Genomic DNA, 17,667 nt, shown 5'->3' on the forward strand with positions numbered 1-17,667 from the left:
AAGTGAAATTGTGTGATTTCTAGTTCAGTTTTGCTATGATGGGGTGGTCGGGAGCAATGTTGTGAAACTTTTTAGGAAATAAAATTTTTAGATGGCTTATTTTTAGTTGGTACAGAAGTATTTAAATAGCGAAAAATGACACGCTTTGACTTTAATTAGGGATGAAAACATTGAAATGTTAAAAGTAGACAAAACTAGGTTGAGCAGTTGAGGGAAATAACAGTGAAGTACTCAACATCTGGTAAACATTCATGAATACAGTCCCTTGAAAGAAAGTTTTGCAATTTTCTCACAGACAATTTCGGGGAAATGTGTCATCAAGTTCAAGTTTTCATCTAGTGTGGAAGGAGCTTCGTGCAGCACGCCGTTGAAAGTGAGCCACCGGGAAACGTCGCCACCTAAGAAGTTCCTTTCAGCATCCCAAGGTGAGTCAGGGTTTATTGTTGTTTTTCTCCTTGGATGTGAGACCTTTCATTTGCGCCTTGTACGGATTTACAAGGCTGTGATACTCCATCCAGAGAGATAATCAAAGAGTCGACAGAAATTAAACACCACTCACAGTAAGGTCTGTCTTCAGTGCTGCTGCTTTTCCAGCCAATTGTCTTGCATTAGTTGTTGAAATACAGGATCTTAAAGTCGTTTACAAGAATATGCTTAATCTTTTTTACTGACTGTTGTATAGGAAACTCTAAGAAGTGCGGTGTGGGCTGCAGTCATCAAAGTCTGACGAGAAATGTACATTGTAGACTATTTGTACATGTGCTTAGAGACAAAGCACCTGGGAGATAAACTTTGCTTAACATAATCATTGTGCACTTAGTGCATTGGAGTATCATACCTGTCCATCTTATGATGATCGGTCACTTCCGGAATAAAACGTTTAGCCTAAGCTAAACTAAACCAAACAGCCCGCTGTTCTTCAGAAAATCCTTCAGGTCCCACAAATTCTTTGTATTTTCAGCATTTTTGTGTATTTGAACCCATTCCAACAATGACTGTATGATATTAAGATCCTTTCACATTGAGGACAACTGAGGGACTCATATGCAACTATAACAGAAGGTTTTAATGCTCACTGATGCTCCAGGACGAAAAATTATGCATTGAGAGCCAGGGGGTAAAAACTCCAATTTGAAAATTCTGACACTCTTTTTTAATTTGAAACTTCTGAATTTGAAGATCATAGTAAATTGAACTTATTTTGTCTTCTGGAAACATGTAAGTATCTTTTGTAGCTTCTAAAAAGGCAGTACTAAATGAAAACTATATATAACATTTAGGCAAAATGAGAAAAATCTGCATCTTCATTCTGTTCAAAAGCTTTCACCCCCTAATCTTAATGCATTATTTTTCCTTTTGGAGCATTAGTGAGCGTTTCAACCTTCTGTAATAGTTGTATATGAGTCTCTCAGTTGTCCTCTGTGTGAAAAGATGGATCTCAGAATCATACAGTCATTGTTGGAAAGGGTTCAAATACACAAAAATGCTGGAAGGCCAAAGAATTTGTAGGACCTGAAGGATTTTTCTGAAGAACAGCGGGCAGTTTAACTGTTCAGGACAAAAAAAGGGCTCATGAACAACTATCACTAAACAAAAAAACCACAGCTGTGCATCATTTAGGTAACAACACAGTATTAAGAATCAAGTGCATGTAAACTTTTGAACAGGGTAATTTTTATAACTATTCAAGTATTATTTTATCTTGTAAATGTAAATATTTTTTATGTAAAATATCTTATTCAGGTCAGTACTAAATAAAAATAACATGCATTTTGTATGATCCCTCTTATTTTGGTAAAAATAATTAACATTTTGCAGATTTCTGCAATGTGTATGTAAACTTTTGACCTCAACTATATATTAAAATAGAAAACAGATAGAAAATCTTTCAAATTTATTTATAAATATATTTAAACATAGTTGAAGACATCTTATTGAGTCGTTTTGTCCTTGGCTGTTAAAGTCAAGTATTATGTACTGTTTTCTCATACCCAGAATTATTACTCATTAATTTGACATTTTTGTTATGAATTGTTGTGGATTTGATCCGGAGTAGTTTGAGAATAGAATTGTCATGCCCAAATGAATCACCCCCTAATATGTTGGGGGGAAATAATTACAAAATGAATTACTACTAATGACTTCTCCTTCACAATCTCTGCCTTCCAATTAAAAGGGAGTTTTTGCATATCTCACATTACACAGTTTCAGATAGACATCAGCTCCTGGTGGGTGGGATGTTTGGAAGTTGGGGGTCTGACCCACCAGCACTACTTCTGTAGTAGTGCTGTGCAGGAGAAATGTGCTCCGGTCAATTTAAATGTCTCAGTTTTTGCCAAGTCATATAGTCAGGGGCAGAATGAAAGAAGACAATAGCATATGCTGGCTGTCTTCTTCTTTCACTCTTGCTTCTTTTAACTCCTCCTCACTTGAGCTCTACCTTCTTGGGCAAAGAGGGATGAAGCTTCTGGCCTGAGGGCCAGGCACTCAGCCAAGTCTATAATTTCTCTCTCGCTCTATTTTCTAAGGCATGGACTCCCAACATGCATGAATCTCCAAAAACACCATACCATCTTTCTATCGCTACTTATGTCTGAGATTTCTTTTTAAATATTGAGAGATAACCTACAGCTTGGTTGAGCCACAGTTGCTGTCATGGGTTGGTCAGAATGCAGTGTTTTGATACTATTCAGGTGGCTTATTCATAGTTACATGCTTGGATTTAAAGGGGTCATGACATGAGAAATCAAACTTGCCTTGATCTTTTGGCATATAAGAAGTCTTTGTACTATTAAAAAATCCTGCAAGTTTCATAGCATAAAATTTCCTTCTCATTATAAACATAGCATTTATTTAATCAAGATCCAAAAACGGCTCATTTGTATCTGAGGTGCAAGGTATGACAGCGTTTTAGTGCCACGTTAAAAAATAAATAATATTAAATGTCTTCAGTTGCATTTGTTATTTGTAATATAAAACAAAGCTGTTAAAATTAGTTTTATAGTGAAATACAAACAATGTGCCGTACAATAATGTGATTTTCAAGCTTTTTAATGTGGCATGACAGATTGCTGTATTCCTGTGAATCAGTTCATTAAATTATACTGTTTTCTATGTGAAAATTCCACCACCTACTCAAAAATGTCTATGGTGTCCAACCTTTCAGTTATTATATGCATTTAATTAAAAACAGCAATAAAACGTTCTAAAGGTTTAAGTGGGCTTGTTATGTATAACATACTATGTTATATTGTTGTCTTTTGTACGGTATATAACGTTAAGTGACTATTCACAAGCTGTTTTATTCACAAGATAATACAGTAAATTATTGGACATAATATTTAATATCTGTTCATTATATGCAGTGCTAGCCAACCAGTAATCATAATAATTTTGTGCTTTGTTGCTTTTAATATAACTGAATTCTGTCAATTTAATCATGAAATACAAATTATAAATGTGTTTTTCCTTTTTATTTTAAGTTTATATTATAGCCAAACAGTATAGCCTATATTAATGAAACAAATGTCTCATTATTGTGATGACTGACTTGCATGCCGCTTAAACTGAAACGAATACATCGATCTGTCAGACCACTGTGTGTGAAAAACACATTGTAAGACATATTGTTTGCTTTTCGCTATAAAACTGGCAGATTTTGAAAGCTTCCAGTCTGGACCATTTTTATGCGCAAAAGGCTAATATACTAATGTAATTGTGACTTTATTCTCAAAATATTTAGACTTTATTCTCGTAATTTCAACTTTATTTTCAATTTTTTTTTACTTTATTCTCAAAACATTTAGACTTTATTCTCATAATTTCGACTTTATTTTTGAAATATTTAAACTTTATTCTTGTAATATTTCAACTTTATTTCAACATTTCGACTTTATTCTCAAAACATTTTAATTTTATTCAAACATTTTGATTTTATTATTGTAATTTTTACTTTATTTTTGAAAATATTTTGACTTTATTCTCGAAACATTTAGACTTTATTCTTGTAAATTCAACTTTATTTTCAAAATATTTAGACTTTTTTCTTCTAATATTTCGTCTTTATTCTCAAAACATTTACACTTTATTTTCGTAATTTCGACTTTATTTTTGAAATATTTTGACTTTATTCTTGTAATTTTGACTTTGTTTTCAAAATATTTCAACTTTATTCTCGTAATTTCGACTTTATTCTCGAAATATTTAGATTTTATTTTTGAAAAATATTTAAATTTTATTCTCATAACTTTGACTTTATTCTCAAAATATTAAGATTTTATTCTCGTAATTTCGACTTTATTTTTTAAATATTTTGACTTTATTCTTGAAACATTTAGATTTTATTCTCGTATTTTCCACTTTATTTTCGAAATATTTCAACTTTATTCTCTTAATATTTTGACTTTATTTCAACATTTCAACTTTATTCTTAAAACATTTAGACTTTATTCTCAAAACATTTCGATTTTATTCTTCTAATTTCGACTTTATTTTCTAAATATTTTGACTTTATTCTCGTAATTTCCACTTTATTTTCAAAATATTTCAACTTTGTTCTCGAAATATTTCGACTTTATTCTCATAATTTCAACTTTATTCTCGAAACATTTCGACTTTATTCTTGTAATTTCAACTTTATTTCAACATTGTGACTTCATTCTCGAAATATTTCGACTTTATTCTTGTAATTTCGACTTTGTTTTCAAAATGTTTCCATTTTATTCTCGGAAAAATATTTCAATTTTATTCTCATAACTATGACTTTATTCTCAAAATATTTAGATTTTATTCTCGGAATTTCGACTTTATTTTAGAGATATTTAAACTTTATTCTCATAATATTTTGACTTTATTTCAACATTTCAACTTTATTCTTAAAACATTTAGACTTTATTCTTGAAACATTTAGACTTTATTCTTGTAATTTCAACTTTATTTTCGAAATATTTAAACAATATTCTCAAAATATTTCGACTTTATTCTCTTAATTTCAACTTTATTTTCAAAACATTTAGACTTTATTCTTGTAATTTCAGTTTTATTTCGACTTTATTCTCGTAATTCCGACTTTGTTTTCAAAACATTTTAACTTTGTTCGTAATATTTTGACTTTATTTCAACATTTCAACTTTATTCTTAAAACATTTAGACTTTATTCTTGAAACATTTAGACTTTATTCTTGTAATTTCAACTTTATTTTTCGAAATATTTAAACAATATTCTCAAAATATTTCGACTTTATTCTCTTAATTTCAACTTTATTTTCAAAACATTTAGACTTTATTCTTGTAATTTCAGTTTTATTTCGACTTTATTCTCGTAATTCCGACTTTGTTTTCAAAACATTTTAACTTTGTTCGTAATATTTTGACTTTATTTCAACATTTCAACTTTATTCTTAAAACATTTAGACTTTATTCTTGAAACATTTAGACTTTATTCTTGTAATTTCAACTTTATTTTTCGAAATATTTAAACAATATTCTCAAAATATTTCGACTTTATTCTCATAATTTCAACTTTATTTTCGAAATATTTAGACTTTATTCTTGTAATTTCAGCTTTATTTTGACTTTATTCTCGTAATTCCGACTTTGTTTTCAAAACATTTTAACTTTGTTCTCATAATATTTTGACTTTATTCTCAAAATATTAACACTTAAATCTTGTAATCTTAGATTTTTTTTTTTATCGTGCCACAAAAATCGCATTGTAGCAAGGTGACGTCACCCGGGCACAAACATTGGCACAAACACCACCTACAGAGCAGGGCATTGACGAATAGTAGGATTGTTTGGACTTCGGAGCATGTTGCTTTCTAATGAGTCACAGTGTCATGAATGTTCATAAAGAAACGTTTGTTGAAAGATAAAGCAGATCTGACTGCAGCCGCACCACAAACTGTAAGTAAATGGTTTCATAATGCTTAGTCTGGAAATGAACGGGGTTTTTTTGATCCTGTTTTTAAAACACTCATTAATACGGTTTCCTACGCCATGATGTTAGCCAATCATAACAGTGGCAGATTCCTAACAAGCCTTATAGGACCCGCCCTTTAAAACAGGTTATTTTAGACAGAGCGTCAGAATGAGGGATGAAAATATTTCATTTTTCCACATATTTTTTTTTTTTTTTTTTTTTGTGTGTGCAAAAAATGTATTAACAATGTAAGTAAACCTTAAGGAACATTTTAAAATAATTTAAAAAAATCCATGTCATGACCCATTAATATGCTTAAAAACAAACATTAATATTTAATGAACTACCTATTTAACTTCTCCCATTACTTGACAGCATAAATGTGCATTGTTTTGATGATCAGAATGTGTTCATTCCTCTCTTTGATGTTGGTTATTCTGTCTACTACCGATGAATGCTGATCAAACGCAGAAAGATTGCCTGTGATTCTGCCCTTTAGCCAGTTGTGCACAGTAGTTCCAAATGCATGATTTCTAATGGATCCGTAGTCGTGAGAACACCCATGTGTATTTATGAGGGTGGTTTTCGTAGTGCACATGTCAGCAGTTCGATTAGCCCGTGTGAATCACCGCCAACGTGGCAGCCTGTCCGTCCGCATTATGCAGGAAGTCAATCAAGAGTTGATTGGCTCTGTCTGTGGAGATCTCCTTTCTTTGTCTAAATGTTTCGAAGTAGCTGATGCTGCCGATCAAACTGTAAATATGTGTGTATTTTTAAATGTATTATTTTTTTTAATGCAGCATCTGATTTTGATTTCTGAGTATAGTTAGCTGTCAGAAAGAGAGCGAGATCTGAGATAATTGGTCATCTTTTGTCTTTCCCTCTATTGTTCTGTCATATCAGGATTAATGAGAAGAACTGTATTGCATTTTGGAGTTTCTCCCAAAAACTCCCAATTTTGATTAAAAAGGTGAGAGTGAAAGTTACACATGCGGGAATAAAAGGGCGCGAAGAAAGGAGAGGAAGTGTAAATGAGAGGGAGGGTGTAAGACTGTCAGAAAGTATGTGAGATAGAGAGAGGAAGTGTGTTGGATGGGGTGATGAGTTCACACATGCAGCAGAAACAGATTGAGCATCAGACGGAGGCATTACTGAGAGACATGTTGTCACCCAACAGTGTGGTCACCTTCACTCAGCAAGGAAACCGAGCCACCACGCACGCTGACACATCTCTGGATGTCCTCCGTGACAGTTCCAGTACAGCAACTGTGCCTGATGTGCAATCATGTGTAGAGGATGTTATTTTAGTGTCATTTGGAGAGTGCATGAAGTTAATTTCAGAATATTTAAGCATTTAATAGCTAGCTTAAGTATCCATAGTAGTGTTTCGGCATTATGGATTTTATTTGGATACACTCCTGTTTAAAATTTGTAAGTAAGACTTTTAATTTTTTTTTTTTTTTTAAAGAAGTTTCTTATGCTCATCAAAGTTCCATGTATTTTATAAAAATATAGAAAAAAAAGTAATATTATGATTTTAATTTAAAATAGCATTTTTTTTATATACTTAATTTATTTCTGTGATGCAAAGCTGAATTTTCAGCATCATTACTGCAGTCTTCAGTGTCATGCGATCTTCCAGAAATCATTTAATATGTTTTTTTATTATCAATGTTGAAAACAGTTGAGCTGCTTTACTGTTTTTAGAACCTGTGACCTTTTTTCAGGATTCTTTGATGAATAGAAAGTTAAAAAGAACAGCATTTACTCAAAACAGAAATATTTTCTAACAACAAGTCTTTACTGTCACTTTTTATCAATTCAACACATCCTTGCTCAATAAAAGTAGTAATTTCTTTCAAACAAAGAAAGAAAGAAAAAAATGACTGACCCCAAACTTTGAACAGTAATGTATATTGTTACAAATGATTTCTATTTTTCAAAAAATGCTGTTCGTTTTAGCATTTTAATCACTTAAGAATTCTTTAAAAAAATATCACTGGTTCCAAAAAAACATTAAATAGCACAACTGTTTCCAACATTAATAATAAATCAGCATATGAGAATTATTTCTATGTAATGATGCTGAAAATTCAACTTTGCATCACAGGAATAAATTCTATTTTAAAGTATTTTAAAATAGAAACCCACTATTTTTCAGTGAAATAAACACAGCCTTAATGAGCAGAAAAGACTTCTTTAAAAATATCATACTGATCCCAAACTTTTGAATGGCAGTGTATATATTTCTTTAACTAATACTTTTTTTTTTCCAGCAAAGATGCATTCAGTTGACCAAAAGTGACAGTAGAGACATTTATAAAGCTACAAAAGTTTTTCCTTTCAAATAAATGCTGTTGTTTTAAACTTTTTATTCGGAAATCAAACAAATAAATATATAAATCTTAGAAAAATGTATCACGGTTTTCTCAAAATATTAAGCAGTACATTAAATATTATTAAAACATTAAAATTAATAATAAGACATGTTTCTTAAGCTGCAAATCAGCATATTAGAATGATTTCTGAAGGATCATGTGACACTGAAGACTGGAGTAATGATGTTGAAAATGCAGCTTAGCAATCACTAGAATCAATTAAATGAAAAATATATATTAAAATAGAAAATCATTTTTATAAATTGTAAATATTGTTTTGCGGTGCTCAATTTCCTACACCTTCTACCTTATTTTGTTTATTCTCAGGTTAGGTAAAGATAGTCGAATCTGCCCTATCGTATAAGTAATTTTCATACTCACACCATAGGCTTCAGAAGACTCCTCCGTGGTCTGTTCAGTTCAAGTCTATCAATCAGAGTCTTTTGGCAGGCAGGCTTCTTGGTTATAATAAAGTATAATTTTATTGTCTATAGGTTATATATTTTACATACAAATACTACTATATAAAATAAAGAAATAAAAAAGAAAATAAATTGCTATCTTAGTCGTTCGAAGGCTTCAATGGCAGGTCGTCATGTCAGGTCGTCTGGCACCGGAGAAGCTGTTGCAGAACCAGCATCTGATGTCCTCTTCGTACTTCAGCCTTTTATACCCAGCAGGTGTATTCCAATGTCCTTTTTGGAAATCCCCTAAGAAAGTACCTATATAACCTCTCTGCATCTTCGCATTCTTTCTTCTCCGGATTCTTCTCCATTGCTTCACTCTACGCCTGTCTACTACAGAACACTCGACGGTAACATTTGAATTCCTCTTGGTCATTCTTTTTAGCAAAGCTCTTTCTAATACATGTTTGTTTCCTATCTATGTTCTTGCTAGTACATGTTATAAACCTTTTCTTAATAAATGCTTTAAAACAACAAGTATGGTGTTTTACTTAATAAACTACTTTCAATAAAACGTATACAATACAAGTGTGTGGTGTCTTTCTTAATAAACTACTTTCAATAAAACGTATACAATACAAATGTGTGGTGTCTTTCTTAATAAACAACTCTCAATAAAACGTATACAATACAAATGTGTGGTGTCTTTCTTAATAAACAACTCTCAATAAAACGTATACAATACAAATGTGTGGTGTCTTTCTTAATAAAGCTAACACAGTACAAGTGTTATATAGAAGAAAAGGACATACTTGCAACAGGAAAATTGCATATTTCATTAACACCCCAGTCTTGCAAGTTTGTTCTGCATCTTGAAACCCATGTATGGCATGTAACATTTCTTATTCTTGACACATTTGCTTAGTCTAGTATACACTTGTCTTGACTCCGTAACAACGTTCATTTGGAATAAGGTCATATATCGATCCACCCAGGGTCATTTGTTCTTAGGCCATATAATTTTACATTCTATAATTTTTCCACTCACAATATCACCAGTTGGCCAAATTTTGATGTTTTGTTTTATAATTGTCAAATATTGCCCAAATTTTTGTCTCATCAATTTCCCATCAGTAATTTCATGATAACATACTCCAATCAATTGTCCCTTAGAGTCTTCACAAATAAACGTGCGGCTCCTTCCATTAATCAGACATGTTCTACAAATGTCAACCAATGGAATTCTGGATCTAGGTACAAATACCGTCCCAGTGGCCGTCTACGTCATTTTGAAGCTCTGTCGAGACGTTTGTGTCTAGGGTGGCTGTTCTTTCATCTCCAGCAACTCCCTCAATGTTTTCATCTATGAAATAAACACTTCATCAACACTGTTAACATCATTAGTGTACTTGCCATGCAACTCATGCGCTAAAAGCAAGTCATCATTTAGCCAACTTTTGTGAGCACTTAAGTCATTGTACCAGTATCTGGCCTCTGGGTGGAGCAACTTCAGTTTACTCTTGCATTGTTTAAATACATCTGTACTCAGGAATGTGATCAACTCGTGTGATCTTACACAGTTTTCCATTGTTCCATCATCATCATTAAACCAGGCAATCACTTTACATCTATTAAAGCAATTGTTACACAGATCTCCCATAACAAATCTAGTTTTCTGAATAAATAACATCTGATGATAACACATGCATTCATCTTCTCTAACAGCAATACAGTAGTTCGGATTTCGTTACAACAGTTGACCTTGCGGGTTTTTTTTTTTTTAAACTCCTATAAAATATATTACAATTCAAAGTATCGCTATACATACTTTACTTATTCTTTTATTCTTAGTTACAATGTTCAGTTGTTGCTAATGAACAGCATTATTCTTTCTTAGACAGAATAAATATATAATTACCATTTGGTCGAAATGATCAAATCGTTCAAAGACAGACTCTGCAGTCATCATTCTGCTATGTGCCATATATTCTCTTCGTGTTGGCAAATTAAGTCTTGGTGTGTCCTTAAGTCTTGAAGTGTTCTGCCTTTATGTTACTAGACGTATGAGGTCTTATAGGATCTAGGTTTGACAACACCCACTTTATCAGGTGCATGGATAGTTGAATGTAAATTAGTGTCGGGGTTATTTTACACCCTTTTTACACTTTTTCATTATCCTTCAGATTCTGAAACAAATCATTCTTATCAGTTTTCTCCAAAATTATTAAAACCAACAGTCCAATTATTGTGATTAATATCACATGAAAATTACTCATGATCCACTTCAAATTTCTAAAGGTACTTTTTGACATTCCTCAGAAATAAAAAAGTTCCTTTTTCTTCGTATTTGTATTTTTTATTTTTAGAGACCTTACTCTCTTCAATTCCCCTTCTGTACCTTTAGTTTTCTCTGGGTTACTACTTTCTTTAAAATAATGTTTTTTTAGCCACTATGAAATATATGAAATGTGGGCTAGCATTTGCATATATCGCCTTATCAGTGTTAATGGTCTTGGATAGCAACCTACTAATTCCCTGATTCATATTATTTCTGTTACTATCTTTTGTTTGCCCATCACACAATTCCAGTTTCTTTTATATCATAACAATATCTCACCATCCAAAAGAGTTTCAGATGAACTAATCCTTTGTTATGTCCAAATCACCTCTGAAACTTCTTATCAATTTAGAAGCCATATTTGGCTCATCTTCTTTCCTATAGGATTCTGGAATCTCTTCAGGAATTACCCATGTATTTATTTGTTTATCGTTCTTATCTCTTATTCAAACTATAGGTATTGGATATTCCTTCCCTAACTTCTTGTTATCATACTGTACTCTAGCTCGATAATTTCCTACTGTGGATCATTTTATTGGATCCTTAATTTTAATTGGAATTATCTTTCCATACTCACTCATTGCTACTTCTGGCAGCAAATCAAACAGCCTAAACTGTATTATCATCTGATCAGTCATCGTGTTATTCTCCGTTATCAGATTTCTCCACAACAGTGGTTGCCTTAACATTGTTTAAATTTTTACTCATTGACTTTTAACTCCATCTCCATCTGAGAATATTATCCAATAACTGCCTTTGACTTTTGCCCTTATTCCTGCTCTGTGACTATAACTCTCATCACCTCTTCACTGCTCTGCCCATATACAGCTGATCTAATCTATCTCTCTGACCGTGCAAGCTTGGTTTTTTAATTTCTTATTTAATATTTCTAGTACTTTAAAATGCTACATCCCATGTAATTTCCAATCAATATCTAGTCTTGGTTCATTTATTAAAACTATTGTCAGGGCACTCTTACCAGTATTTATCTGTTATAATACTGATTTGATAAAAGGTTCTTTTCTCTTTTAAAATGCTTAACTTGTCCTAGAGCTATTTCAACTTCCCTAATAGATTGTCCATACCCTCCTAGACCGGGACATGGATTTCTTAACTTTTGCAAACTTTCATATAATGTATATATTTCGTTTGTAAACAGCTCTTTACACTCTAATGTTTTTCATTTATCTTTTCTTGCTGTTATTCATCTAAGGGTAACATTTTATGATGTTCTATGTTAACCCCTTCTTTTTCTGACTTTTCAACTGAATTTCTTTGTTTATCACTAAGGTTGTCAATTTCATAGTCTGGGTAAGTGGTACCTTATCCCTGTATCTTGATCCATTACAGTCAAATTTGTTCTGCTTTTTGCCAAATTCCAAAATACTATAAGTATAGCTATAGTTATTATTGTTACTACAAAGTTTGGTTTTCTTAAGCAGACCTTTTTCCATTTTCACACTATTCTGCTATATTTCCCTCTGCTCGTCCATTTTGTTTCAGTTCCCGTTATCTTGTATCATACAACAGAAAATGGAGTGCTCTGGAATCTCCCTTAGTCGTTAATCATTCGTTTCCTCACATTCCAGCACTTGCTTCTGGATCTGAAGCTTCAACTCTGAAGTTGTTTTGTGTGTTAGAAGACTTTTCTCTATTGACTGGGCTTTCTTCCCCTTCTAAAAGTCTGATCAACACTCAAAACATTCTATTATTTGTTCCCCTTCTTTGGGGGTTATTTCCAATTCATTATTTAATTGATGAATTGTATACTTACGGTGCCAGACGACCAGACCACTGCCGGTAAATATTCGTTGTTCACTCATTGCCTCTTTTTCTTGCTCTGCCATTTACTCAGACTCTAGTTTAGTGTTGAATTATATTCTTCATTTTTCACTAAACATAGTTTCTCTTCACTTTGGTCCATCCAGAGACATATTATTATTGCTTCCTTAACTTACTAATTTCTGTCTTTCACATTTGTACACTAGAGTAAAGCTGCTCTGTTTCTTTTTATGCATTTCACTGCATTTACATTGCACTCTAGAAACAGGGTTATTTTTCTTTCTCTTGGATTTCTTTTCCAAGAACTTACTTAGTTAAAATTAAATTTCTTTTACTCCAAAATCCATTTTCAGATGGCTCTATTGTTTGATTGCTATCCTACTCTTTCACTATCTTATCCATTTTTAGTGTTAAACTTCTAAAAAGGATAAGCTGACTTCTTATTGTCTAACTTTATTATTATTATTAGACATTATCTCTAACTTGACATTTTATTGTTTTTCTTTCTTTGATTTTCTAAGTCACTGTAATACAAGGCTTCGTCCATATATTCATTCTATCTCACATAATTTTGATTTGATCTATAATAAGTATAATTATATACTTCACTTGCATACTGCCATTTCATTTAATTCAGGAGTACAGCATAAAGCTTTATATACAACTATATGTTTCTCTGAAAGTCAATCTTCTTACTCCCTTTGAATGAACTAAGTAGCGTAATTACATTTACACGGTTGAGGTCTAAACCAACTAGTTGTCTATTCTTCTAATGCTCTTATAATCACATTTGCAGATGCCTCTTTTAAGGATTTTGCCCAAATCCGACTTGAAAATTCATCTACTGCTATCAGCATGAATTTATTTCCTGACCTTGATTTAGGATTTAAAGGTCCAGCTATATCTAATGACCATTCTTGACTAACTCTTTCTGGTGTAATTTTACCATAGTCATTTCTTATAGCTTCATTGTATCTTTTTTGCATACAATTTTTACATGTTAGTCCTATTTGTCTATATTTTTCTTCTAATTCGCAATAGTTATATAATTGTCAGATAAAACTTTGCCTATTTAGGTTTATACTGGGATTTTTCATGTATTTTTCATGTATATATATTTTCTAAACAGTGTTATTCTTGTTTTCTCTGACTACAATTATTCTTCTTAATTTTGCTAACTTGTCTACCTCTCGGTTTCCTTGAGCTACTTCTGTGTCATCTGAGGAATGTATAGTTTGATGAATAACTATCGGATCTAACTCTCTTATTAGATCATAAATTTCCTTCTAGTTCACTATGTTCAACAGGTTTTCCACTAAATTTTCCCTATATGTCTACGTTCTCATTTATTCTTGTTTTAACATATTTGCTATCTTTTATAAGTATAACCTAAGCTTTTATTAGCTTATTTTAATCTTACACAAGCTTTTAATAAAGCTATTACCTCTGCAATTTGAGTTATTCCGAGCACACAGCTCTCGTCTCTTAACTCTTCTCCTTTCTTTACTTGTATGATAAATGTCCAATGAGCTATATTAGCGCCCACGAGGGTTTTTGACCTATCTGTGTACACTGTTATTCCTTTAAACACGTTTACTTTCATTTTCTGACATTTTTCTCTACCTCTATTTTATTTTATAGTTTGAACCTAACCAATCACTGTCATCTCAAATTCTGGGCTTTCGGATCTTTTATTTTTCATTAAATGTCCCGTTATTGCTTCATCTATGTTAATTAATATCTTCTGTCCTTGTGCTAGATCTTAACATTCTGCATGTCTCTTACTAATTGCTGCTAGTTTCTTCTTGATAGGTAAAAATTTTTCTCTGGATTTTTCCAGCTTTCACATCTTTTACAAATTAGTATTTGTAATTACTTCTTTCATTTTTTGTTATTAAATAATAACCAGTTAAATCGCAATCTAAATTTACCTTTTAAGCCTTCTCATAATTTCATCCTTTCTTCTTTGACCTAAACTTAGAATTGTGTCTTTTAAGTTTTGTAGCATTTTCTCTGCTTTTTCAGTCCAACCTAATTTACTACCTTTCATTGTAGCATATTGGTTAAGCTTTTTACTAAACTTAAGAACTATATCCCTTACATAATTCATAAGTCCCATCATTTGTTGTACTTTTTTAACCCTTTCTAAAGTTTTTAGATTTGTACTTCACTTTTTTATTCTTTGTGTAATTTCTCTATTCTCTGCTGATATCCAAAATCCTAAAAAGTCACCCTTATCTGTCATTACTTTCTTAATGTTCGGTTTCAATCCTGCCTCCGCTTGGCGATTCACCACTTTCTTTACAGTTTTTACAAGTTTTTCCATTGTTATCAATGATTAATATATCACCACCATAAATCTCTAATTGCTTTATTATTTCCTTATGAATAGTGTAGTAACTTCACTTCGGTTTACATATTACTAAGTTTGTTGCAATTGTTTAAATACATAATGTGTATTACTTAAAGTAAAAACAGTTTTTTTTTTTTTTTTTTCTGACTCTTTTCTGCTAATGGAATAGACCAAAAGCCATTCGCTAAATCTAGCTTTAGTTAGAAATCTTCAATTTTTAACCTTTTAACTGTGTCTCTAGCATTACTTACATAACGTCTATCTGGTTTCATTACTCTGTTCAATGCTTTACGATCTGTAACTAGTACGTTTTGTCTAGTTTTGGTACTAATTGTATGGGACTATTTTTTATCGCAGACTTAACTTCTTTAAGTACTCCCTGTTCTACTAGCTCTTCTATTGTTTGATTTAATTCTTCTTTGGCCATTTTAATTTATTGGATATTGCCTTTGAGGCTTATCACTTATTTTTCCACAATCATTTTTATATTTTCTATACGGAGCTTTTCTCAAGAATTGTATTAGTTCATTTTTTCGCTTCTTCTGATTCTATCATTCTGTTTCATATTCTATTTACTTCGTGTTCGATATCTACTTTTTTTTTTTTTAATCTCAAGATCTTTTTTAGATCTCTAGCAGCTAATAAGTTTTCTATTCCTTTTAATTCTTAATGCCGAATTTATCTCCTATTTGTTTCTTTTCTATATTTCTATTATAAGCTTGAATTAAAATACTATCTTTAAATTGTATTGGCTCTGTTATAGTGGTCACATCTGCTCCTGTATCCAAAAATACTCTCCTTCTAAATCAACAAATAAATGTTCTTCATATGCTATTACTCTCTGGTCACAAATGTTCCGCTTTAACAGGCCAAGTGTCCTTCGTTGTGGTACTAATTTTTTTTTTTTCTATTACTCCTGTTTCATACCCCACATTTGACTTTATCTTTCTAGACAACTGTTGTTGTTCTGTCTAAGATGACAAATCTACTACTTGAACACACATTAAATTTGATTTTTTCTGTTTTACGCTTTTTGAATCACGTGGTTTCTTTCTTCTAGAGTAATTTTTCTCCATCTATTTTCTGGAATATAACTTGATTTTTCCAAGATTACTTCCTATATAATTTTTTCCTATTCTTGTATTATTTTTCTCACCTTTATTTATTTATTTATTTTCTTTGTCTAATTTGAAAATGAGTATTATATGTTTTTCCTTCACTCACTTTTGTATTCTGCTTTTTCAACAGATTAACTTTTTGTTGTTTTTGCCTACGCATATTTCGGGATTCTTCTTTTCACTATTCTTACATGGTGAGAACTCACATCAAATTAGCTAGTCTCTCTTCTATTTATTTCTTAGTTACAGTATTTTAAAATTGTTATTAACTTATATCCGCCTGGAATATTTCATCCTACATCTCTTAATAACCTTACTTTATCTGTCATAGGTATCTCTTCTTCTATCGATAACCATACACTTAACTCTGGAACTTGATCTTTGGACGCGTTTATTAACATTTCCTTCCACTGCGTATATTTGTCCTCTGTCACGGTTAAATTCCTCACCCTCTCTATAACTGTTGCTGAAATTGCATGACCTGTACATGTATGGACTAACGCGAGTTATAGCTCCGCAACCTAAATTTGCATTCTCTGCCGCTTTTATAATCCGATCTGTATAAGCATTATGATTTTCTCCTGCCTTTTTAGATCCTATTTGCTTTCTAACTGCCTCCGTTAACTGAAGTTCTAATAACTTTGCCTGTATATCATTTTGCTCCTCTCTACTCTGTGTTGGAGTTGTAAATTCTAATCGCTTCGCTGGAGTTTTCCACACTCCGATTTCTAGTTTTGCTATAGCCTGCCGACCCCTTACAGTATTCAACTCCCTCTTTATTTGCCTTAGTTCTGCGTTTAACCTTTTTATCTCTCTAACTATTTTCTGTTAATTTCAAACCCTTTTGGCATATAATTTGTTTACCTATTTTTGACCATTCATTTTACCTCGCTTATCTTAGTGGCATAAGGTGACTGGCTTGCTGTTCGCATTTGCCTGTAAGTTAAATTATTTTCAGGAACAATCTTCCTAACTCATTTTCCTCTTAAATCTTTTCCTTTCATATTGCTAGTGGGATCTTTATACTTAGTTACTTTAATTTCTATTTCTGGTCATTCACTTTAAATTTGTTTGGTCACTCTTCTTAATTGCAATCCACCTCCTTTTTTTCTAATGTAGTCTTGTATCTTATCATATTTCTAACTCTATTTCACTACTTTTACTTTCTTTAGTTAGGGTTGACTAATAAGAGTCTTTTCTTCTTTACTACTCATTTCTATTTCTTACTGGTTTTTTGGAGCTCCCTTCTGTCTCTCTGTGGCAGAAACTGCCGTTCAGGGGTTTTTATTGCTCCCTTTCTCTCATTGTAAATTTGGTTTTAGTTTTCTCTATTCTTGTTGTTCATTAACAGTCTTATTTTATCAATTGCCTTTC

General features: G+C 31.8%; 1 protein-coding gene across 1 annotated transcript in view; it reads left to right on the top strand.

The window, feature by feature from the left end:
- nphp4 (nephronophthisis 4) overlaps nt 1–17,667 on the top strand; it is a 239,143-nt gene that overhangs the window by 134,755 nt on the left and 86,721 nt on the right. Inside the window, exon 11 of the mRNA XM_073819843.1 lies at nt 296–425. Within this exon, the coding sequence (XP_073675944.1) occupies nt 296–425 (130 nt within the window). The remainder of the gene's footprint in view (nt 1–295; nt 426–17,667) is intronic.

This window comes from Garra rufa, chromosome 15 (genome assembly GCF_049309525.1).
Source record: "Garra rufa chromosome 15, GarRuf1.0, whole genome shotgun sequence".
Taxonomy (NCBI): domain Eukaryota; kingdom Metazoa; phylum Chordata; class Actinopteri; order Cypriniformes; family Cyprinidae; genus Garra; species Garra rufa.